This window comes from Balaenoptera borealis, assembly GCF_965194805.1.
Source record: "Balaenoptera borealis genome assembly, chromosome: 18".
Classification (NCBI taxonomy): Eukaryota; Metazoa; Chordata; class Mammalia; order Artiodactyla; family Balaenopteridae; genus Balaenoptera; species Balaenoptera borealis.
The window spans coordinates 1,853,537-1,879,043 of record NC_138877.1 but is presented as its reverse complement, the minus strand read 5'-3'; the positions used below and the strand labels follow the sequence as shown (position 1 = coordinate 1,879,043).

At 44.6% G+C, this 25,507-nt stretch overlaps 1 protein-coding gene across 1 annotated transcript in view; it reads left to right on the top strand.

Annotated features, from left to right (window-relative positions):
• Positions 1 to 25,507, top strand: part of CRYL1 (crystallin lambda 1) — an 80,119-nt gene that overhangs the window by 40,872 nt on the left and 13,740 nt on the right. Inside the window, exons 4-5 of the mRNA XM_082364957.1 lie at positions 15,489 to 15,650; positions 19,486 to 19,680. Coding sequence (XP_082221083.1) covers positions 15,489 to 15,650; positions 19,486 to 19,680 — 357 coding nt within the window. The remainder of the gene's footprint in view (positions 1 to 15,488; positions 15,651 to 19,485; positions 19,681 to 25,507) is intronic.

Here is a 25,507-nt window from a genome sequence, read left to right as displayed (position 1 = left end):
ATTCCCGCTGGATTTCAAAGACCTACTAAGGAAAAAAGAAAAGAATGTAAAATATCTCAATAATTTTTAGTGCCAATTATATGTTGAAATGACAATATTTGGGTATATTCAGTTAAGTAAAATATGTTGGTAGAACTAAGTTCACCGGTTTCTTTTTGCTTTCTTAACGTGGCTGCTAGAAAACCGAGAATTGCGTACGTAACTCTGTTGTTTCTCTGTTGGGCGGCTGGTCTGGAGCATAAGCCTCGCCGGCCCTGAACTGGATCAGTTAGTCGTGGCCCCTGCTGTTCCCCTGGGCAGGGCCTGCCCTTTTGGTTACTGTTTAAAGGGAAATAACCACTTGTTTTACTTGCCTTTGCACATTTGACCAAGCCTCTGCCTTGCACTGTGCTTCTGCTGGCATGTTTGTTTCCAAACCTTGGGGAATATATTTGAGTGAATTATCTGTGAATGTGCTGTGTGACACTATATTGACGATGCTGTTGATTGTAAGACATCTTCCAATGTGAGAACCATTAAGGAAAAAAAATGCAAATTAGAAGATGACACAGCATTATCTAACCCTTGACCTCTTTGGTGCTTTGAGTTTCTTCCTCTAGTTGATTTGCAAATGAGTGAATCAAAATATTCTGTAACTTTTTGAAAAGACCTTTAGAATTGTTGACTCGGTGTGTCCAGGCAGTTGAAGAGTCCGGCTTCCGAGGGGGACTGCCTTACCCAGCTTCTCTGTGCCTCTGCTTCGTCCTCTGCAAAGTGAGGTGACGGCGGAACGTACAGCTGCTCCGCTGTCATGAGACCTGCGTGAGCGTCTGTGAATTAAAGCAGCGCCTCTTGTGTCAGCACCTGAGCAGCGCCCAGCACGGAGCAAGCCCGGCAAAGAGGGCTCATCCTGCAGTCCTTGTGTGTGTGCGGGGGGGTGAATCCCCATTTACAGACCAGGGAACTAAACTGACCAAGGCTACACGTGTAGTGAGCGCTAGGTCACGATTTATCTTCTCGTATCAGATTGGATTTCTGAGCTAGAAGCGAATGTAACGTCTCTGGCTCAGTTAGTGCCACAGGCCCTAGCAATGTATTTTCCATCATGATCCAAGAATTGGATGCATGTCGCATTTCATGTGAACTCGCTTCCACATCAGCTGTCCTCACAGAGTTAGAGAGACCAGCTTAGGTGGGCAGGGGAACTGACGTCCTTCCAACAGGAACAGGTGGCACTCAGCCCCAGGAAGGACACCTAGAGTGGCCCGGACCTTCTGATTTTTCACATTAACCAAGCAAGTGAGAAGTTGGAATTTTTATTTCTGATTTTTAAATCTTGGCTCAGATTTTCGTAATCACATTGTGATTATGTGTGACCTCTGGTTACAATCTGGTCTAAATATTAATTCTGATTGACGTTAACAGTTCCCTTGGAGAACCTTCATGAGTATTTTCTTCTTGACCACTTTTGTTTTACTTCCTTCAGAGACGTTTCTCTGGGGCTGGTGGATACGTATGTAACACAGTTGTTTCAACAGTGACTTAAGGAGTGTTAGACTTTTTTTTTTTTTTTAATATTTATTTATTTATTTGGCTGTGCCGGGTCTTAGTTATGGCATGCGGAATTCTTAGTTGCGGTATATGGAGTCTTAGCTGTGGGATGCATGTGGCATCTAGTTCCCTGACCAGAGATCGAACCCGGACCCCCTGCATTGGGAGCGGGGAGTCTTAACCACTGGACCGCCAGGGAAGTCTCTGTGTTAGAGTTTTATATCCAGTCTTTATTACAAAAACACATTTTAGGTAGGAGGAGGAGGTCTAGGAAAGACTTATCTCTCCCTAACGTAGACGTAAAAATCCTTAACAGAACTAATAAGAACCTGCTGTATATAAAAAAATAAATAAAATAAAATTCAAAAATTAAAAAAAAAATCCTTAACAGAATGTTAGCAAATCAAATCTAAAAAAATGCAAAGAGAATTATATATCATGACCAAGTGGGATTTATCCCAGGTATGCAAGGCTGGTTCAGTACTTGCAAATAAATTAATGTAATCCATCACAATGCACTGCTACTATTTTTGCTTTGGATGTTCACTTATATTTTAGAGCAATTGAAAACAAAACATTTATTTTACCTTTGTTTATCCATTTCCAGTGTTCTTCATTTCTTTGTATAAATCCAGTTTTCTGTCTGGTTACTTTTTTCCTTCTGCCTGCAGACTTTCCTTTAAAATTTTTTCCTATTCATAGAGTCACAGGTTGGCTGGGAATGAATTCCCTAAGTTGTTGTTCTTCTCAGAAAAGTTTTTGTTTCTTCATTTCTGAAAATATTTCTGAAATATTTTTACTGGCTATAGCATTCTGAGTTAATGGGTTTTTTTCTTTCAGCACGTAAAAATGTCACCCCATGACTTTCCATCTTCTATGATCTCTCACAAAAAGTCTTGCAACTCTTAATTTTGTTTGTATATATTATGTGACTTTTTCTCTGACTGCCTTCAGTATTTGTCTTCCATATTCAGCAATTTGAATATAATATACCTAGATGTGTGTGGATTTGGGGGTAAAGAGGGGTATTTATCCAGCATTGTGTTCTCTGAGCTTCTTGCCTATGTGATTTGGGACTTTCATTAGTTCTGGAATGTTCTTATTATTTCTTTGAATGTTTTCTTCTGCCCCATTCCCTGCCTGTAGAAATTTTGGGATTTCAGTTACACATATGTTAGATCATTTGATGTTTTTCCTACAGGTCTTGGATGTTTTATATGCTCTTCTCTGTCTTTTTGCTCTTTGTTTTTCACTTTGGATGATTTCCTTTGACTGATCTTTAAGTTCACTGATTCTTTCCCAACTGTGTTGAGTCTACTGATAAGTCAGTCACAGGCAATCTTCATCTTTGTTCCTTTGTTTTTCATTTTTAGAATTCTCTTTGATATTCTCTTCTAGTTTCTATTTCTCTGCTAAAATTACCCATACGATATTGTCCACAATTTTCATTTAGAGCCTTTAGTGTATTTATTAATCATTTAAAATTCAACATCAGATTATACCACCATCTGAATCATATCTGAGTCTGGTTCTAATGATCACTTTGTCTCCTGGGTGTGCACTTTTTTGTCTGCCTCACAATTTTTTGTTTTTGAAAGCCAGATATCCTGAGTAGGACAGCAGATTTATGCCTGGGATTTGGCATGCCTTTCCTCCTGTGAGGCTTTTATTGTGAGGATTTGAGTTAATCTAGTTAGGAGTTGGGCAAGCTTTAAGGTTTGTAATTTGCTATAGTCACCCTTGGCGCATACAGGTTTCAAATTCCTTTAGCAATACCTTGTGTTTAAGATGAGGACTGGCCAGCCAGAGGGCTTTTTCCCTCAGTATTGTTCAGTCTTCCCTTTGCACCGCCCTCAGAGAGGATCTCTTTCCATGTTCTAACCCTGTCTCTTCCCAGAAGTATTCTTCTGTTACCCGTTACTTAATACTTGCTAGCCTGGGGAAGGGTCTTTCCTTGGGGCTCTGATTAAGCCTTAGTCTCAGGCAGGCACTGTGTCCCTGGGGCTTGGGGATGGGAGGTGGGGTGGAGGGGAGAGATAAGGGGGGACCTGGCATGCATTCCTTTTCCTCCCCCAGGGATAAGGGTTTTTATTTCAATTCCCTTCCCTCACCTACAGTGGGTTTTCAGTAATGGTAGGTTTTTTGTGCTTTTGTCTCCCGTCATTTCAGTGAATTAAGATGTATTTGTATCACATATTGAATGAGTCAGATGTTGAACCACAATTGTTCCCGATTATTCCCTTAGATTTTTCTTGTTGACATTTGGCCTTTGAGACCTTTATGTCTGAGACTGGTCCTAAGTATTGGAAAATTAGTGGGCCTCGTTGTGTCCTTGCCGGGGTGTCTTGTCTGCGTTGGGAGTAATATCGTCAATCTGCTCTCAGCACCAGAAGCTGTTGTAACATGAACAGAAAAATTCAGCCACAGGTTAATCTTTTTGGCATATATATAGACTTAAAAGAAATGATTGCTAAAAATTTAAACACTAAATTATAAAATGGTTTTGCCACAAGAGAAGAACTTTTTTTTTAGTACTTAGCAAGCAATATTTTAATATTTTAAAATATTTAATATTTTAATATCACAGGAGTACCAAGGAATTTTCCTGACACTGTTGTTGGATTAAGCAATGGGCAGATGTGTGGGCATTATTAACCAGACCAGCTGAGCCTGTCTTTGAGCTGGCTTTAGAGGTCTTTAGCCAAGACATTGCTTAAGTTAATGTGGCGGTGAGACACACAGAGCTGTGCTACACTGCCGAAGCCACACACGATGTGCAAGGTTAGATGTTTGCGTGGCACGGGTGAGTAAGGTGAGGGCAAGGCCTCCCTCTCGGCGCTCTGACTGTCCTCACATCCTTGCAGCTGCATGAAGAGGGGGGTCTTGTCTGATGAGGAGGTGGTCTCCTCAGTGAGCAGAAAGGGAAAACTAGCCAGGCCAGCGAATCAGCTGATGACCAGTGGGTCACAGAGCCGCGGACACCTTCTCCTCGGTTCTTGGTTCTTTTTTTCTTTTTAATATTATCAGTATTCAATTTAATATTAATTTTCTTAATCTTCAATATTAATGTTCTTATTATTCAATTAAGCATAATAAAAATAAAAGTGTTATGTTACCTTCCATTATTTCTTCCATCATTTCTTCTGTAATGCTCTTCCTTCGTTTATGCAAATTAGTCCTCGGTTCTTAAAATAGAACTCATCCCCTTTTAATTTAAGGCTGTGACTCAGGGCTTCAGAAGTTTTTTTTTTTTTTTTTTAAATCAGGAAGGATTGCGATTTTGTTAATCCAGAGGCTCTGACTAAACACACACCTGTTGGTGGGGTATGTGTTCTCATCAATTGTTTTACCAGATGAGTAAACCATTGGGGATGGTTAGTGCTTGTGAAACCCTTTAAGATCTTCAGTGGGGAGGGAACTTTTCCTTTCTTAGACAAGAGGTATAGGACTGATATAGAATTTTAATTTATTCTTAAAGTCATCCTTGGGCCAACACTCTTTATTGTGAGACTCGTTACCTTTTTTTCTTCTCAGTGCACATGGGAAAAGAGACCAGAAAACACTTTTTCTCAGTTACATGGGGACCTGGCTGCTGGGAGATGATTCCGCATGGGTCTTGTGTTTCTGCACATCCTGTGAGCAGAGACACTGACTGCCCTTTCGTTCTGGATTAGCTTTTCACGGATGCTCGAATAACTCACAGCCTTGGAAGACAGAGAGAGTGTCTCCCTCTAGAGCAAAGGGCCTCTTTGCCGTCTCCCCCTGGGGCATAGGTTGGTCAACTTGCTTGTAGTCAGTCGTAAAGGATTTATGTCTCTAAGCTGTGACACAAACCCAGAATCCACTTGGGTCCCTTTGCATCACCCCGTGGGACTTGAGGGTGATGTGAATATGAAGCTCATGTTGCCCGATATCCTGTGAGTAACAGTCTTTTGTCTCTGACCCAAGAGTCTTGGTGTCTTCTATGAGCATCTGTGAAACTGTGGCAGGTTAACTTGTTAGCCTGCAAATAGAGCAAAAATCTCAGACTCTCTATACTTCCTGACACCGTCCTTAAACATTGCCCTGCCTTAAAACTAATACAAAAAACTTGAAAAATAGAGGAAAAAAATCACTTTTAATGCCATCACTCTAAGATTATAATCTTAATAATATTTTATGTACATCTTTCCAAATACATATTTCAACATAATTTTAATCTTACTGTAATACAAAATCATACCCTGCTTTCAATAATCAACATTCTTCTGAGTATACAAGTAATTCATAGTAATTGTAGAAAATTAGAAAACTTGAAAAAGAATAAAGAAAATTATTAGTGTGCCTATTGCCCAGAGATGGAGTTCCTATTACTATTTTCTGCATTTCCTTCCAATTTTTTATGTATATGTATTATAAAGTTATAAGGAAGAATATTATACTCTTTATTCACCTAGCATCATGTCTGGTGTACTTTTCTATTTCATTAAATACTGAAAAATAGGCTTGCTTGCTTTAATGATTGTAGTATCTCATTCTTTGGATGTCCTTTTTATCATAATCATTTTACAATAATTTTTTAATCGATTTTGGAGATTCATTATCTATTTATATATTGCTTCTGCCTCTCTGTGTCTCTGTATTTCTTTTCCCCCCACCTCCCTTCTTCTGGGACTATAGTTAACCTGTATGTTAGAACTTTTCAACATTTCTACCTGCTTTTCTTGTGTTCTTTTCTGTATTTTCCATTCCTTTGTCTCTCAGTACTTCAGTCTGGATATTTTATCCTGATGTACCTTCCAAGTTATTATTTCTTTAGCTAAGTCTCACCTGCTTTTAAATCTATCTTTTAAAGTTTTTAATTGTATTTTTCAGTTGAATTTCCATTTGATTCTTTTTATAGCTTCTAGTTATATGGTAAAATTATTTAATATCTTTTAGTTCCTTAAACATTACTTATAGCTATTATCATGTCTGATAACAGGACTCTCTGGCTGTCCTGTGGGTCTGTTTCTAAAGTCTGTGTTCTCTCTTGGTTTCTAGTCCGGGCTCCTCTATCTATTTTGTTTTATTTGTGAGACGTTGTTATGAAAAGCTAAGGCTCTGCTTGAGGCTCTTTTCCTCCAGAGGAGCTTCCCTGGAAGAAAACCAGACTGGGGGCACATGTCCCTAATTTAATCGTGGATTGTGATGAATTGAGGCTTGTGAAGGCTGGTCCCTGTTACCCCTAGGGTACAGCCCTTGAGGGTCCGAGCTGCAAGTCCTGGCAGTTACTGCCTTGAGTGCTGATTTTCCCTCATTGCTGCAAAAAGCTGCAAAAAGCTCTGCTTATCTTTGCAGCCATTTTGTCTGTGCTTCTGCAAAAAGCAGGTACCTTGAGGATAAAGGTGGAGTCAAATATTAGGCTTGTAGCTCTGGTTTCCCTTTGACCTGAATCTTGGCCCTGCAGTTCCTCACTGCTTTGGTTGCTTCCCAATAACTTCAAACTGATTTTTAAAATAATACATTTTCAGCTTTTTAAAAGTTGTTCTCAGCAGGGGGGCTTGTCCAAACAATCCAGTCTACCATGGCCAAAGTGGGACAGTCTCCACAGATCAGTCGTTGTACATCCCCTGCTGTGCAGAGTGCTGGCCCTGGGGTGTGGTGGCAAATGAGACCTTTTGGAGGCCAAATGGGAACATTTTAATGTTCCTTCTGTTATTATGTGCATGTTTTTTCTCCCAGCAATTCCACTTAAGAGCAGTTTGTGATACTACATTAGTATTCTGATTTTGACCAGATGGCACTGTGAGTGTCTGTTTGTCCTCAAGGTAAGTGGACAGGCGTGGCCCACTGGTGTGGCGCCTTTGTGTCGTTCTGCTTGCTTTTTTGTTACAGCACATTGCCTGCTCTCTTATGGCTACATGCATCTATGTTCCCCACCAGCACTTGTGCTTCTTGCAAAGCAAGGACTGCATCTTCTTGTTCTGTTTCTTGGCAAAGTTCCTTGCATAGACTAGTTCCTCAATAGAGTTGTGTTTGAATTCACATGTTAAAGCTAATGTTTCGTGCTTTGTCAGTCAATTTCAGACTTCCATCTTTCCAAGGTCACCTCAGTGGATCTGTTTCTGCAAGATTCCAAAATATTTCTAGACCAGTACACAATCACATACACCAAGAGAGGCTTTGGTGGGATGTGGCACAGTGTCCTGCTTTATACTGGACATGAGGTGGAAGTCATTGCATTAGATGCAGGCGAGAGAATTTTCTTCTATTAAAAAATGCCAGAGGTCATGCTTACAATGGAGAGCTATCTGTGGGATTAGCAACGTGGCCAGTAGCTGAATAAATGGGAGGAACGTCAGCAGGTAGTAGGGGCCGTGCTTATGGGGCCCATCCACTGCATATGTCCCAAAAGCAGAGGTCAGGCCACCCTCAAGCCTCAGGGTACCGCAGACAAATGCCTGGACTTTAGCAGAGCACCAATTTAGGTCAGGAAGATGCTTAGTAAGAGAATAGACTTTTAGTCCGTGGAAGGTGGGGGTCTGTTTTGAACACACAGCTCCAGGAACAGCTAGTTCTGCCCCATGGGCTGCGTGAAGGCAGGAAATGTCCTGTGTTTGCTCTTCAGCCCACTTTAGACATTTCCTCTAAAGTAATGTGAGGCTAGAGGGCAGTAAACACGCATCCACTGAGGTTGTATTAAATGGATTACCACGTTACAGAACTTGTCATTCATTACTCCATTAATTGATTCAACAGACGTTTACAGACTGCCTTCTTTGTGTCAGATACTGCTGTTGGAGCTGGGGATATAGCAATAAACAAAAAATAAAAATTCCTGCTCTCATGGAGCTTTCATCTTTGAATCCTATTTTCCAGTACTGATGTTTTTAAAAATATAACCATTTTTAAAGTGACAGTTCAAAAGATGGGCAGTGTTTTCCTAATACTTTTATTTTCTCCTACACGTGAGGCAGCTTTTCTGAACGTAGGAATATAAAACTTCTCCTAGCCAGTCTTGGAGTTTGCACCATGTTTATTTGTACCCCAGTACACCCAGATGTGGTCAGATGGTTACTGGAGGAAATGGCTTTACGACATCTTTAAGTATATAGCACGTATTTAGTAAAAATTTGTTGCTTAGTGTTAGACTACATTGCTGATTATAAATATTTTTTATCACATAAATCTGATGTTTTGGAAGCACTTTACAAAATAATGAGGCTTACTAGGGTAAACCTAGTGATTTTGTAGGCAGGGGACTGGAATTATGATGTTGCTTTTCTGTAGATCATTAGATTAATAGATTTTTAAGGTTCTTCTTTCTATACTGGCAAGTTAATATATCAGCTGGCACTAGAAAAGGGGACCAGATTAGATGGATTTGAAGTGCCTGTGAAGCGTCCATGTGAAGATGGTCTGAGAAGGAGAAATAAATGTGAGTCGACTTTATAGATGGGTGATTGAAGCTGTGGGCCTGCGTAAGGTTTCCTAGGTGCGTGGAGGCCTGGGGCTGAGCATGGCGGAGACCTCGTTCCCAGTGACTGGGCAGAGATGCTTCTCCAGAGGTTTGCCATGTTACCAGTCTTTTTTTTTTTTAATTCTCTCTCTTTTTTTTTTTTTAAAGGAATACCTTATATTCTGAGATTATATCCTTCCTTTTTTTTAGTCCTAGAACATTTCTTTATTATTTATTTATTTATTTATTTTCGGCTGTGTTGGGTCTTTGTTTCTGTGCGAGGGCTTTCTCTAGTTGTGGCAAGCGGGGGCCACTCTTCATCGCGGTGCGCGGGCCTCTCACTGTCGCGGCCTCTCTTGTTGCGGAGCACAGGCTCCAGACGCGTAGGCTCAGTAGTTGTGGCTCACGGGCCTAGTTGCTCCGCGGCATGTGGGATCTTCCCAGACCAGGGCTCGAACCCGTGTCCCCTGCATCGGCAGGCAGATTCTCAACCACTGCGCCACCAGGGAAGCCCCTGTTACCAGTCTTTATGGCACTAATTTGGGTATTGATTTCTGTTCTTATCTTTATTATAGTCTTTCTATTTTCTTTAGATTTATTCTGTTCTATTTCTGATTTCCTAAGCTGGATATTTGACTTACTTCTCAGAGCTGTTTTAGTTGAACTCACACACTTTGATGTGCAGCATTTTATTGCTGCTCCAATGCTAAGTATATTTTAATTTCCATTAGGATTTCATTTTGACCCATGAACTATCTGGAAGTTAATTTTCAGTTTTCCAAGTCTATTGGGTAATTTTTTGTTTGTGATTTCTGTCTTAAAGGGGTTGTAATTAGAGAAAATGGCTCATGTAATATGAGTCCTTTGGATTACTGAAGCCTGCATTGTAGTTTAGTACATTGGCACTGTTGATAAATGTTCTGTGTGTGTTTGGAAAGGATGTGTATTTTCTGCAGTTGGATGCAAGGCTGTCCATGTCCGGTAGATCAAGCTTGTTACTTGTGTTTATTTCTCCCACGTGCTTCCTGAATTTTTGAATGCTTTTTCATAATAATTGAGAGAGGGGTGTTGAAATGTCACGGTATATGGTAGGTTTGTCTGATTCTCCTTGATGACCTGTCAACTTTTGCCTTTCTATATGGCATTCTGGGTCCTTTCCTTGCCTCTGTCTTGTTCATTAATTTTCTTTTCAGCTGTGTTTATCCTGTCGCTTAACTTACTCAGTAACTTTATTTTTAATTCCAATTTCTAGATATTATAGTTAGTGCTTTTCCAAATCATCCTGGTCTTTCTGGGTTTGATTCCTTTCTAATACTTTTAATTAACTTAAACATACTTATTTTACTAGGCTCTCCTATTTTTCAGTTATGCGAGGTTCTGTTCTTTGTTCTGTCCAGGTGGTCTCACGTGTTTATAGTTTTCGGTGGTTTGTTTTCTTCAGCGTGCTCTTTATTTGTGAATCCGAGGAAAGGTGAGGGCTCTTCAGCAGGTATGCCTTCAGGGTTTTCTTGAGTGTGTGTCTCCTGGTAGTATTATCACTAGCCGGGGAGCAATTTTTATGTAACTTTCTCAGCTTGTGAGTGTCCAGACCACATCATGTGTAGTATAATTTTGAACCCCAAACCTGGGTGAAATTCAGGCTCATGAATATGAATTCACGTATTTGTTTTCCTCTCCCTCCACCCTGTGACATTCCCAGCTGGAGCCCGGATCAAGACAAGCTCCCTGTCTTCTCCCTCAGCAGATGGGCTGGTTTTGGTTTAAACTAGTTGACCAGTTCACTGAAAATATAGCCTTTTGAGGGTCTCGGCTGTATCACGGGGGCCTTGACTGCAGCTCCCTGAATCCTATGGCCTCTGGTTCGGCTCTTCCTGAGGTCATTTGAACGTTCTCCCTCCCCTGAGGGTCACAGATCACTCTAGTGCTGGCTGCTCTGGTTTTCCTTACATTCCTGAGAGGTCCGCTATTAATTTAAAAGGATGACTTCTTTTATATGGAGTAATCCGGTTTGTGGAGGGAGGACGTTTAGGTCTCCTAGTGCATCACATGACCGGAAGCAGGAGTTTCCATCAGTTTAGGGGAGAAACTTTTATTAGCATACATCCTCTCTTTTTTAAGTTTTAAAAAATTTAGCGTAATTTGCTTCTGCACCTTTGTTTTCAGGGTTATATACATTTTCCTTTTTTTAACAGTTGTTGTGCTGCCAATTGGAGAAATCTGAAGAGGGCCTATTTTTAGCTAAATTCTATTGTAGGCCACAGGTCAGTTTTCAGTAAACAGACACACAAACCAATAAACAAATGCATATATACATTTATATTAACTATCTTTCTAAACTCACCTGTTGTCTTTTCTGACTGGGAGGTAAAACATCAGGACTGCGGGATGGAGGCAAGCCCAGTGCCTCGGTTTTGGGTGGCCTGGTGCTGCAGGTGATGGAAGCGGTAACCCCACCTTACTTTCCCGGACACTTCATGGTTTGGGATGGGGAAGACTCACCTTTCAGGACCAGAGGTGAGAGGTCATGGCTCTATTACAGCATCTGGCAAGAAGCACATGGCTTGGAGGCTTTCTGACGGGCAATCGTAACGCCCCAGTGATTCGTGTATGACCCCACCAGCGTATACTCACTTTATTTAGGAATGCTGTAAAACTATATGCTAATTGCAGGCTTATGGGGAATATTTTAAATCATAATATTTTCATGTCAAGCATTTTAACTTAATTGTAAATAAATGATTTTATAAAAGGTACCAAAAAAATCATTGGAATGAGGATGGAAATAGACATCCCATTAGGACAGCAGTTGACGCCTGTGCCCCTCTGCCTGGTCCCCGTCCCCTGTGGTTACCCGAGAAAGGGCTCCTGTTGAAAGCAGACCACAGCCATCCTGGTCATCCTCACACCTAATCCCCAGGAAGGCACATTCCTCAGTACGGTCCACACTGGTTTTTACTTTGGAAAGGTCTCTCTTGATTGGGTATAATTTGTTCTAGATTATTGTAGAACTCTGTTTAGGATTTATAATAGGCTTTAAAAAAACTTTATTTTGATTTTTAAGGAAAAATATGAGCCTCTGGTTAGGGCACTGTGCTGTTTATTGCCTGTGATATTGACAACTTGTACTTTTCCTTTCTTTTTTTAAACACACGCTATTTCTGCTAGAGCAAGAAGGTTTGTCTTTTTTTTTTTTTTTTTGGTAATCGTGACATGCACCTCTTGAGAAGACTAGTCACAGCAGTCTATTGATGTGGTGGATTTTAGAGATTGTGTTCTTGCAAGAAATACTGAAGTGAAATTGGTGATGATTAAACAGGTTGAAGCAAGAGACTTAATTAGTGCTAAGAGACAGAACTTATATGTAGATCATGTCCATCTTCAAGTTGAGAATGAACTCCCTCTGCCATGATTACAATAGAATTTTAGCTCAAATTTCCTTTCTTCCCATGTCTTTCTTGCTAAAATTGGCTAATAGAACTTCTTTGCATGTAAAATACCTTAAGTACCAAAGTCTTCTAATTTAGTTTTTCTTTCTTTCTGGAAAGAACATTGAAGACTGCTTCCAGATATTTTGCATTAGCAAATGTAGATTTTCTAGCAACAGGATGCTTATCTAAAATGCCTGAATTGACTTTAAAAAATCAACTAAATTTCATTTTCCCCATGAAAGTATTTGTTTTGGAAAATGCACACGGTTGCACAGCAAGTGGGTAAAAACTTCAGCAGTGAGCTCTCGTCCAGCACCTCCTTTGCCTGGGGATCATCCAATCCACTGACTCGTGGCCGTGCCCGTTTTCCAAAACAGTCCTACTGGGTCGAGTGCTGTCATTGGTGACTTTTACTGATAATAAAACACTAAAGTATATAAATTATTTACTTTAAAATTTCAAGTAAATGGGAGGGAACGAAAAGTTAGACCTATAATATCATCATTCAGTTTCTTCCTTTCAAGAATGGAAGGGAAAAGGGGTGTTTAAACGTAACCCCACCTTTTAAGTATCTGAACCCCCCTTTTAAGTATCCTTTAAGTCACGAGTAAGCTCCCTTTGAGCCACCATTAATAGTTGTGACGCTTGGAAAGTTCCTTAGTGCTTTCCTTGTCCCCAGAGTTTTGTTTGTCAGAACCTGAGCTTGTGGTTGTGCATGAGAATATCACTTATTATGGGCTGCATCTCTCTCCCACCTCAAAACAAACGAAACACAAACAAATAATAGCCGTTGCTTTGAAAATGCTGTCAGAGTTTAATTAAGCCAAGTCCAGCTAATTACCTTCAGCAGTGAGAGAAGTTTCACTCTGACACTTCCCATCTGGTGGCTTTCCCTAGACAGGCCCCCGAAAGACCCCATGAGCCCGCCCGGGGATTCTCACCTGGCCGCCCTGCTGAGGGCAGGAGAGAGCGAGGTTGTGTGTCTCTCGCTGTTTGCTGTCCTTCCCTGCTTCCCTCCCAGCCGTCTGTGGGAACCCAGCGACTGCGGCCGCTCTCAGCTTTGTGATCCACCCAAGTGATGATGGTCCTGAGTAGCAGTTTGCAGGCCCCCTTCCTCAGGCAAGCCATGAGTAACAGCAAGGAGATGAGCTCAAGGCTTGACAGGGACAGAGGCGTAACCCTGGCCCAGTACATGGGACACAACTGGGTCACTATTAACAACACCAGCAATCAAACTTCAAGCAGATGCGCCATTAAAGCCCTTACATAATTGTAGCAGGTTTGGGTTTCCTCTGGTTCAAGTGTTCTTGCCTTTTTGATAATCAAATGATCTGAAGAAAGGCATAGAATTTCAAGGGAGAATCTGCAGGACAGGCTCACAATAAGGCCATTCACGGGACTCTTTTATTAGCTTACACTGTATCTGCATCACGTTTAGTCTCTGGCTTTACTACAAGGCTCCATTTAAACTTAACCCAACTTGCAGACTTAACTGATCCAGGAATTACTCAATACAACCAGCCAGCTACTGTAGCTTTTCCCCTCTGATAAGGGGATTTAACACAATGGGCTTCACAGTTCTTAAATGACTCCGTTTTTTTCCCCCTGTCTTTGAGATGTGGTGCTTATGTGACCTTTTGTTCTGAATAAAATTCCACATGGTTTGATTATATTTTTTAAAAGTACCAGCAAACACAGTATTGACTTCTTACCCTTAGAGGAAAACGTTTAAAATCTTGTCGCTGGTTTAGAAATGGAATTCATGTCATAATATTTACACAGCTAATTTCACTATATTAGATATTAACTATTAGATATTATTAAACTTGAAAATATTTTATTTTTGAGGGGTGATTCTGATAAAATTACTGGTAGTACTTCTGCCTTGCACTTTGACTTTTGCGCACCTCTGGTTATCTGCTGGTGTCTGTGCCGTTTCCACCACCACGGTGCTGATAGACTAACCTGGGCACGCTCGGCCAGTATGTGGAGAGGAAGGAGCTGGGAAGCCTGACCTCAGAGTGGGAGACCCTTGAGGATGGATTTGGTAGCAAACCACTGGCAGCGCTGTCGGCCCCCGCTTTGGATCACACCTCAGAATAGTGGGTCTCAAACTTTAGTGAACAAAAGTCATCAGAAGGTTGGATAAAAATGCAGATGCCTCGATTCCGCGCGCGGGGGGTCTGAATCAGTGGGTCTGGGATGGGGGCCTGAGAATTTGCATCTTTAGCAAGCACCAGTTGATTCTGTTATCTGACCCCACTGAGAACCATTCCCCCGATTCACCAGCGACTGGGAGCTCAGGGGCCCTCCTGGGTAGGCGTGACCCTGGTGGGATGTCCCCAGGGGGTGGCAGGCAGGAAGCTTGCTCTGGAATGTCCAGAGAGAATCCTCTTCTGTTCCGCCTCCCTCCACAGCAGGGCGGCACCCGCCGTGAGCATCGCGTTCCCAGGGACCTGCGTCACCCGTGGGTCTGCGCTTGGGTGTCTGAGAACGTCTTCTCACCCCCACCCCCTTCTGTACGTCGTCAGAATTTCCGAGCAGTTGTTATCTGCGGTATTTAATCCAAATTTGCTCCTCTAGCCTCCTCCGTTACCGCCCTATTAAAGTAATTTTAGATTTTTAGAAACAAAGGTCTTTGTCAAAAGATTTCCAATTAGAAGCGGACTCTCAAGAAGCCTTTTGGGAGTTATGGATGTAACATGTTTGTTCATTTCATGGAGGTAAGATTTTTCCTTGAAGATAAGTTGATCTGGTGCTCAGGACAAACAAGTGGTGATGACTGCTGTTGATATCCCAGCGCTTTGCCTGCAGTGCTGTTGTGTATTCTGTGTGTAGAACCCACCCCCAACGCGGTTGAAGGACTTTTTTATTATGAGAATTTTCAGTCCGACACAAAACTAGAAAATACAGTTCCCATATCTGCATCACCTGGTGTCCAGAGTTACCAAGATTTGTCATACTTTTCGGCAGCATTTTTTTCCCCTGTTCTTAAATTTTGCTGGTCGTTTTTTTCATTGGTTCTTTTTGGAATGACTCAAACATGAAATGCTTTGCTTGGGGTCTGAGTGCGGTGACCCTGAGTAGTAACTGGAAGATGTCCTTTTCAGGAATGTGTTCCAGAAAACCTAGAGCTGAAGAAGCAGCTTTTTGCCCAGCTGGATAGAATCGTTGGTGACCAGGTCATCCTGAGCAGCTCCAGCTCCTGCCTCCTGCCCTCCCGGCTGTTCTCTGGCTTGGTACACGTGAAGCAGTGCCTCGTGGCACATCCTGTGAGTATGTCGAGCCTGGAGATGCAGCGAGTCTCACCTGGCTTTCTGGGAGCAACGTGTTTGGACGAATCTGCTAGTACTTTGTAACTGCTTTACTGAGATATAATTCACATATCACACAATTCAACTTGTACATTTCAGTGGTTTTTAGTATATTTAGAGAGTTGTACAATATCACTGTCTTACAAAGAATTTTGTCCCTAAATCCCTTGAACTGTATCTTGTACCTCATGCACTGTGGGAGAGAATGAGCAATACCTACAGACTTTCGCCCTTAAGTAACTCACCGTCTAGCTGAGGGGAGAGACTGCTAATCAAATCATCCCAGTGCCAAGGAAAGGTGCTACGTTAACGGAAAGTCTGGACCACATGGGATTCTGCAGGTGGGTCACCTGTACCGTGTGGTTTCCTGAACTTAGCTCAGAGTGGGGTCACTTGTGCTGATGTGCAGGGTCCGGGTCCCCCCCGAGATTCCGGTGCAGCAGCTCTGACTTAAACCCTCCTTTTTGTGGTCCCTTCCACCAGACGTTGTCACTGACTGTGCCAACGTACTCACCAGGCGTGCGCTGTGAGGCGTGTCGGACCATGAGCTCCAAGTTGGCACGTGGACACTCAATCTTTTTGCGATTAACGTGTTAATGTCAGGAAAGGGGAATCAGAGTGGGGATTCAGGGGTCATTCGGTGGACGTTTGAGTACCGAGTGGAGGTCAGTGTGACCTTGGGGAACTGGGACAGCCTGCTACGACAGAGACGCTAACTTAGCTCAAGCCCACCCGGGCCAAGAACAAGCATGGGCCTCGTAGAATCGCCAGGAGACCAGCTTGACTGCAAGAGCAGGAGAAAGGTGGAAGGCTTGGTAGTACTTGGGTCGTGGAGACTCGTGAGAGTTACTCTGCAGAATGAGAACTGGCTTAGGTACGGGGCAGCTCCTGCACGGAACTTGGGGCAGAATTCCCAGCACGAGTGGCCAGGGCCTAGGGAGGTGAGGGGTCCTCGAGTGGGGAGCAGGGAGATCCCCCTTTCTGAGCAGGAGGAGGTTAGGGGGGAGATGAAGACAAAGGGGGCCATAGCTGCCTGCTGGGTCTTCGTGCTGCACAGAGGGCAGCCTGGACCACCGTTTACACGACTGAATGGTGCTGGGTGTCCTCACACTGAAGTTTAATGGAAAGTGTGAAAGAATGGTTACAAAATAAGGAGACTTAGACCCAGAGCACAGAGAAGAAAACCAAGCATTTAGTTACCACTCCATGCAGGTGAAAACAGCACCAGAGAGACCTTAATTGAAGCATCCAAATACCAAGTCCCATGAAGCATGTCATGTCTTTGCTTCCGTGACACGTGTGTGTCCATAAAAAGCCTCTTAGACACCGTGATTGTTACTTGGTTGCTTCAATAAAAGGTGCAAGCCTCTTAGTCAAGAGCTTCCATTTCTTTTTTTTTTTTTTTTTAATTTTATAGCTACTTTTTTTTTATTTTTATTTTTTATTTATTTTATTTTTGGCTGTGCTGGGTCCCCGGTTCGCGCGAGGGCCCTCTCTAGCTGCGGCAAGTGGGGGCCACTCTTCATAGCGGTGCGGGGACCGCTCTTCATCGCGGTGCGCGGGCCTTTCACTGTCGCGGCCCCTCCCGCCGCGGGGCACAGGCTCCAGACGCGCAGGCTCAGCAGTTGTGGCTCACGGGCCCAGCCGCTCCGCGGCATGTGGGATCTTCCCAGACCAGGGCTCGAACCCGTGTCCCCTGCACTAGCAGGCAGACTCCCATCCACTGCGCCACCAGGGAAGCCCAGAGCTTCCATTTCTAACCAGTGTTTTTACTTCTAAGTCAGTTTAAAAAACAACTGAATCAAATTGTTCAGAAAACACCCCCTAAGTCCTCTGACAGGAGTTTTACCCCATCTCTCTCTTTTTTTAAAATTTATTTTATTTATTTATTTTTGGCTGCGTTGGGTCTTCGTTGCTGCGTGCGGGCTTTCTCTAGTTGCGGCGAGCGGGGGCTACTCTTCGTTGTGGTGCGCAGGCTTCTCATTGCGGTGGCTTCTCTTGTTGCGGAGCACGGGCTCTAGGCGCACAGGCTCAGTAGTTGTGGCTCGTGGGCTCAGTAGTTGTGGCGCACGGGCTTTGTTGCTCCACGGCATGTGGGATCTTCCCGGACCAGGGCTCGAACGCATGTCCCCTGCATTGGCAGGTGGATTCTTAACCACTGCGCCACCAGGGAAGTCCCGACATCCCTGCTTTATAGTAAAGAAAAGTTCATCTAGGAGAGACATGCTTCCAGTTCTTATAATTCTGATCTTAAAAAGGCCAGAGGTTAAAACATTTTTATAAGAATTCAGTGATTATAGGCAGGAGACAAGTGATTCAGCAAGGCATTGATTTGTAATTTATCTGAAATAGGTGCTGTCCTCGCTTGCTTTCTAAGAAGGCTGCGACAGGGCGACCAAGACAGGCTGGGAGCAGAATAAACCTCTGAAGCGTGTGGACCAGCTGCCTCTCCAGCCGGTCTGAGGAGAAATAATTTCCTCTCTCTTCTGTAGAACACGTCATTTTAAAGTGGATGCTTCTTGTAGTTATTTGGTAGATGTGAGATTCTACCCATTTTCACCCAAACATGGAGGAAAAACAATTTAAAGTAAAGCATCGCTTGGGGAACAGTTTAGTGTGCATTTGCTTAGTGGTGAGGCCAATCAGCAGCCTTTTATCAAAGAACCTTTTCCTTTTTTTGTTTTTGTCTTTTGGCCGTGCCCTGCGGCACGTTGGATCTTAGTTCCCCGACCAGGGATCGAACTCGTGCCCCGTTCAGTGGGAGCACAGAGTCTTAACTACTGGACGGCCAGGGAAGTCCCTCAAACAGCCTTTTCTTTAGATATAGGAGAATTTTCTTTGAGAATCTTCAAGAGTGGTTTCTCAAAGGAAACCAAGAAAACCAGAGCTGGGCAGGCAAGCATTTCCACTGTGGACAGACTCTTCCTGTCTTAGCATCCATCACGATGTTGAGGCTGAAGAGAGCTTCTGATATTGTGTGACTTCTAGGTAAGATATGATTGCGGAAGCAGATGTTTGAGGCTCGACATGGAGAAGTTAAGGAAATACCAACTTTAGGGAAGATACTGCCAATCCAATAATTTTTTTTTAAATTAGTTTATTAATTTATTTATTTTTGGCGGTGTTGGGTCTTCGTTTCTGTGCGAGGGCTTTGTCTAGTTGCGGCAAGCGGGGGCCACTCTTCATCGCGGTGTGCGGGCCTCTCACTGTCGCGGCCTCTCTTGTTGCGGAGCACAGGTTCCAGACACGCAGGCTCAGTAGTTGTGGCTCACGGGCCTAGTTGCTCCGCGGCATGTGGGATCTTCCCAGACCAGGGCTCGAACCCGTGTCCCCTGCATTGGCAGGGAGATTCTCAACCACTGCGCCACCAGGGAAGCCCTCCAATAATTTTTAACACTGACACAGTAGACTGGCAATGACTTGTGGAAGGAGGATGGCTGGGGGCAGGGTAGGTAGAAGCTTACAAGGTCAAGAGAGCTGGGAGCAGAGAAATCCCGAGGGAGGTCAGGTGTTTGGAGGTAAGCGGTAAATGTACAGGATGGCAGTTTGCACCCTCCGATGGGAACCTCAGTGTTGGTTATGATTCATGCAGTTCTGTGCTCAAGTTCTTTCGTTTTCTCCCCCCTCTGTGCATTACTTTATTTCTCGAGTTTCTTGTCGCGGGATGCTGAATCTCGAGGGGCCCCATCTGCCCTGCTGCTGACCCTTCGGGACGGTGAGCCAGCTCTGCCGGAATGACGCCCAAACGCCAGCGCCGTCTTCCTGACTCTCTCTGCTCTGTCTCTCTCCTAAGGTAAATCCGCCCTATTACGTCCCGTTGGTGGAGCTGGTCCCACACCCGGAGACGGCCCCTGCGACGGTGGACAGAACCTACGCCCTGATGCGGAAGATTGGACAGTCCCCGGTCAAACTCACGAAGGAGGTTGACGGCTTTGCTCTGAATCGTCTCCAGTATGCCGTCATCAGCGAGGCCTGGAGGCTCGTGGAGGTGTGTGTGCCGCCCGGTGTCCGGGCAGCCGAGCAGAGGGGGCGGGAGCCTCTGGGCATGCCGTGCGGGTGGGAGAGTCAGACGCTTGCTCTGTTCTGGAGGCCGAGGGCAAGCTGTTCCTCTCTGTGTTTCAGAGATCCCGCTGTACGGTAGGTCACTTGGTATTCGGATGTGGTGATGGGCTCCTCTTCTTGTCCTTTCCTGTCGTTACCACGTAATTATCTCTGTGACGTGCTGCATGTTCCCACAGTCTCAGATTCTGCTCCCCGCACTCCCAGTATTATAATTTTTCAGGAGGAAAAATAAATTATATTTTGAGTAAACTTGTATCCTCTAAAGGAACCGAGTTTATTTCAAGAGCTTGAGGAAGAAACAGTGGATGACTTTTAAACTTGTTAGTAGTATGCTTGTCTCACATATAGACAGGAGATTATTTATGTATATATAAATTTATATACATATATTTACATACATGTAAATTTATATACATATATTTACATGCACGTAAATTTATATACATATATATTTACATACATGTAAATTTATATGCATATATATTTACATATGTGTAAATTTATATACATATATATTTAACATCATCCTTGAATTAAAAGATTTTAGACGTGACTTTAAAAATTGCCTGGCCACACGCACGCCCACCTGCATTTGTGTGAGGGCCCTGGTCCCTGGCAGGGAGACGTCAGGGCAGCTCCACACCTGGGAGTGGTCCAGGCTCTGCCGGTCTGGGCTCCATCCCTCACTTTCTGATGCTTCCCCAGCTTCTGCAGGGGTCAGTAGTGTGCTCTGCCCACACCTGTCCTGCTGAAACTCGGCAGAGTGAGCAAGGGTCTGTCCAGGCACATGCGGCGAGAAGGGGGCTCGGGCTCTGTCATCTTCGCCTGGAATGGATTCACAGCCGCTAGTCTTGACTCCTGCGGATGCCTGGCGGTCCCAGCCTGAGACGGAACAGAGATGCTGGCCTGGGGGCACCGGATTTCAGCTTCCCAGCACAGGATGCACGTGACCGTCCCGCAGAACCCTGGCTCTGGCGTTTGGTCACATCCCTGTTGGGTTCATCATCTGACCTGACTGCTCACACTCGCTGCAATTCTGTGTCCTCACTGTGTGAATCCAGTTAATGCTCCTACATCTTCAAGATACAGTGTTGGGATTCCCACTGTGAAGTTTTCAGCTTTAATTTCTCGGTGACCGTAAAATGTTTTGGAATGTCAATCAGTGGTAGAAGCACTGAAGTAAAAACAGCCCCTTGGAGATCTGTTTAAAATATTTCCACCGGGACTTCCCTGGCAGTGCAGTGGTAAAGAATCCGCCTTCCAATGCAGGGGACACGGGTTCGATCCCTGGTCGGGGAACTAAGATCCCACAGTCCGCGGGGCAACTAAGCCCGGGCGCCACAGCTACTGAGCTTGCGCGCCTCAACGAGAGAGCCCACGTGCCACAAACTACAGAGCCCACTGCGCTCTGGAGCCCATGCGCCACAACTAGAGAGAAGCCCACGCGCCACAACAGCAACAGAAGATCCCACATGACGCAGCTGAGACCCGACGCGGCCAAAAATATAAAGGAAATAAATAAGATAAAATAAAAATATTTCCACTTGTCTGGAGTGCAGGAACTTAATATACCGCAAGAAAAATTCACTATTACAGTGAAACGTTGCGGAGGTTTTAGGGCAACTCTTACTTTTATTTGTAAGATATCTTAGTGCCTGGAAGAGATGAAGAAAAGCCCTGCAGTTGAATTTTGCTTTCTCTCATCTAAATGAGGAACACCAACTCGAGGAAAACTTAAGAGTTGGGAAGTTTTCCTTCCTCTTCTGTTTTCTGGAAGAGATTGTAAAAGTTCTGTTGATTCTTTCTTAAATGTTTGGTCGAATTCTCCAATGAAACCACCTGGGCCTGGAGAATTCTTTTTTGGTCTTTAATTACAAATTCAACAGCTTTAGTGGTTGTAGAACCATTCAGGCTGTCTGTTTCATCTTGGACGCGTTTTGGCGGTTTATGGTTTTTGAGAAATCGGCCCGTCTCTTCTGTCGCTGAATTTATGAGCGTGAAGTTGTCAGTGGTGCCCTCTCTTCCTTTTAGAGGCTGCAGGGCCTGTAGTGACATCCCTGGGTTCATTCCTGTTGTGGGTGATTCATGTCTGCTGTCTTTATCTTTGTCATGCTGGAGATTTATCAGTTTTGGTGCTTTCTTGAAGAGAAGGCTTTTTGTTTCATTGATTCCCTCCCCCTGCCCCCCCCTCCACTATGGTTTTCCTGTTTTCAGTCTCACTGACTCTGGAGGGAGGGTATCCCTTCATCCTTGCAGCCAAGCAGGAGAGAGAAGTTCTAGGAAAGACAGGGTGGGAGCTGTGTGTGTGTGTGTGTGTGTGTGTGTGTGTCTCCTGCACGGGCCTGTCCGTCGTGGGGAACCAGGGGAGCTGAGCCAAGGTCGGGAAGAGGCTGCACAGGGAATCCATTGTGGGAGCAGGATGGGTGCCCCGGCACCAAGGGCACGTGGGCGCTCACAGCCACGCGGTCCTTTTTTCCCGGACCGTTTGGCTGCAGAATTGGGACGGAGCAGCCCTTGTTGGCTGGGAAATGCCGATGGCTATAGTCTCGTCATCTGAGGTTAGGTCACTGGGTGACAGGATCCTGCTGGCCAGAAAAGTGATTTTCAGTCGATCTTAAGCTGACGAGCACGATAAGGGAAGTAGTGTTGTGATGACAGACTCTCGCCCAGACAACAGCTGAGCTTGTAGTGCCCGTAAATTCTTGCCCCGTTGAGGGAGGGTCCGTGGAGGCGAGCGGGAGTGAATCACGGAGCCGCCCTTGGGTTCTCAGCCCATCGGAATGTGTGGGTGGTAATGAGCTTTAAATTGCTTACCTCGGGTTTTGTTCATCCTTCTGAGAAATGTGACGTCCAGGTGATTTCTGCTCTTTGGGCCTCTGGTGTCTTGCTCAGGGGCTGTGGTCTGTGCAGGACCCTTTGAGAGAGTCCAGGCTTCCGTGGTCCAGCTTTATTCCTGGCACGAACACAACTGTTATGAGGACTGGTTTCGGCTAATAAAGTGCATCTCGAGGATCGTGTGGTAAAGTTAACAGATGAGACATTTTGTGGTAAAGCCACTCAAGGGTTTCTGTTGGATGTAATTTACGAGAGCACAGCGGTCTCTCCAGCGTATTTGAAGTCATGTCTAGATTACTTCCAATACCTAATACGACCTCAGTCATGTGTAAACAGTTGTTCATACAATGTCAGTGCTATTTAAATAGTTGTAAATAGGATGTAAAAACTGTGTAAACGGTTGCCTTTCCTAGCAAATTCAAATTTTGCCTTTTAGAGCTTTCTGGATTTTTTTTCCTGAATATTTTTGATCTACGATCGGTTGAATTCGAGGATGTGGAACACGTGGATACAGAGGGCTGACTGTAAAACACAGGAATTAGGAGTCTTAGCACAGCAAACCACTGAGAATCATGTACTCATCAGTGACTTCAGTTTGTATATAGTATTTCAGAGTTTACAAAGTACTTTCCTTTACATTTCTCGTGATTTTCAGATTTTTTCAGATCATCCAGTCCTAAAACCATGAGAGACATATTGTTATTTTTGCCTTTACAAATTAAGTGGTTTGATCCACGTTCCCCGGCCTGGTAGGGATTCAGACCTGTGCCACCTGTGTGCCGCGGTGTCTGCATTTGTAAGTGAAGATGACAATGGACTGTTCCTCATCAAGATCTGATGAGGGTTGGATGGGTTATGTATGTAGAGGGCTTAGAACGTGGCTGGCGTATACTAACGGTTGAGTAGATGTTATGGATTACAGTGATGATGGTGACAGCCATGTTTTCTGAATCCCAGAGTCCAGGGACGTAACAGCAGTCACCAGTGAGTTAGCTCTGAGCTGAAATGCTTACATGCCAGCTGCACAAGTGAGGTCCTAGGGCTGGGGATGGCAGCGTGGGCTTCACCTGGGCGCTTGTTGGAAATTCAGCATCTCAGGCGCCACCCCAGCCCTGCACAGTTGGATTCTGCATTTTATCAACCCCCTCCCCTCCCAGGGGATTCATGTGCATCGTAAAGGTGGAGGAGTCCTGGCTCACGCCCTGAGACCTCAGCCTCAGCCTTGACGTATCGAATTCCATCTGTTCTAAGATAAAATTTATTTATTTTTTTTACATTTTAACATCTTAGTTTTATTGCCAGCATTTTTCTTCCATAATGGAGCGTTAAATGCTAATTTAACTCTCGATCAATGGAGTCTTAACTTCAATGAGATGCAGTATATTCTGCCATCTTTTTCAGTTGCCTTTTCTCCTTCCATGTTTTCTGTCTTTGCGTGTCTCCTGTTTCTGACCCTCTTTATCTCTGACTCAGGGCTCATAATAGATAAACATGCAGCTCTAACCACCTTTGCTTAGTGGAAAGACTCTTACACGGTCCCGATTCCTAGTCCTAGATTTATGACACTGAATACCTCTGGTTATCCCAAAAAAGATGTGAAAATTGATTTTAAAAAAAGACTTAATTCACTTTTGATTAAAACACAAACACAGCAGAACGAACGAATGCTAGGTTTTCACTGCTCCTCCAAATCAAAGCTCCCGTCCCCCGCAGCCCCCCAGATGGTATCTCCCCGTCACGCCGGCCGCAGGCTTGGCATCAGCGATCCTCATGTGGCCTTTGGTTTCCGGAGCAGGGGTGCAAACTGTAGTCTGGTTTTCCTCATTTAGTCACAGGCCTGTGAGAACAGAGTGTCCCTCCGAGGGTGACGGCCGAATCAAGCAGGCTCCTTGGGCCTAAGAGGCAGCTCTGCCGGCCACCGTGAGTCCGGTGCTCCCGGGCTGGTGCTGTAGGCTGGGCTGTGAGTTCCCAGCCTCGCCCTGAAGCTACACCTGAACTGGAGCGAACTGCCAGCTCCTTTACGGAGGGGCCGACACCAGGGGGACTGATGGTGCTGAGCGGAGTTTGGGGGGAAGATGACCTGACACTGTAGACTCACTGCCCGAATGACGTCTTGGGTTTCTCTCACTTGGGCTGCGATCGCGCGGGGGTAGGCGGTTGTTGGATTCTGCTCTTCTTTTAGAAGCCAGTGTGAGCATGGGCCCAGTTCTCCAAGTTCAAGTTCAACCCCAGAAGTTTGCTTCTCACACATGGAGCCTTCTGAGAAGGAAGCCAGGTCAGACAGCGAGCCGCCTCGCAGCCGTCCTTTCCTGAGTCTGGGGGGGGTGGCTTTTTCCCATGAATGTCACTCTGAGTAAGTACAGGACCTGCCAATTCTTCTGGAAGAAAAACAGCACAAACAGGTGGCGAGGATGAAGAGAAGAAAGGGCAGGCAGGCGCAGGCTGAGTCACTTGCTTTGCAGGCTTTGGGGTCAAGGAAGGCTGCAGAGACTCGTGGCCCGAGTGGCCCGACAGGAGAAAGCATGTTCAGAGCCGTGCTTCCGGGCAGGTGGAAGGTGGGGCTCTTTTAGAAGTTTTTATTTAGAGAGAAGGTGTTGGAAACAGCAGGACCGCTTAAGGCTTGGCTTCCCTGGAGCGGGGCCAGTAGGAAAAAGCTGAGGCTCGAGCAACATGTTACGGAAGAGACCTTGGCGACACCCATCGGCGTACTTGGCAAGAAGAGTCATGTAGAAGGGGTGAAGGGCAGTTAAGGGCGCCAAGAAAGAGCCCGGCTCCTGCCCTCTGCACCACACCCTCAGCTGTAGGATTTTCTACGTTTTACGTCTTTTAAAATTTAAACTTAAAAGTTTAGGGCTTGCGAATTCCCTGGCAGTCCGGTGGTTCATACTCTGGAGATTTCACTGCCGAGGGCCTGGGTT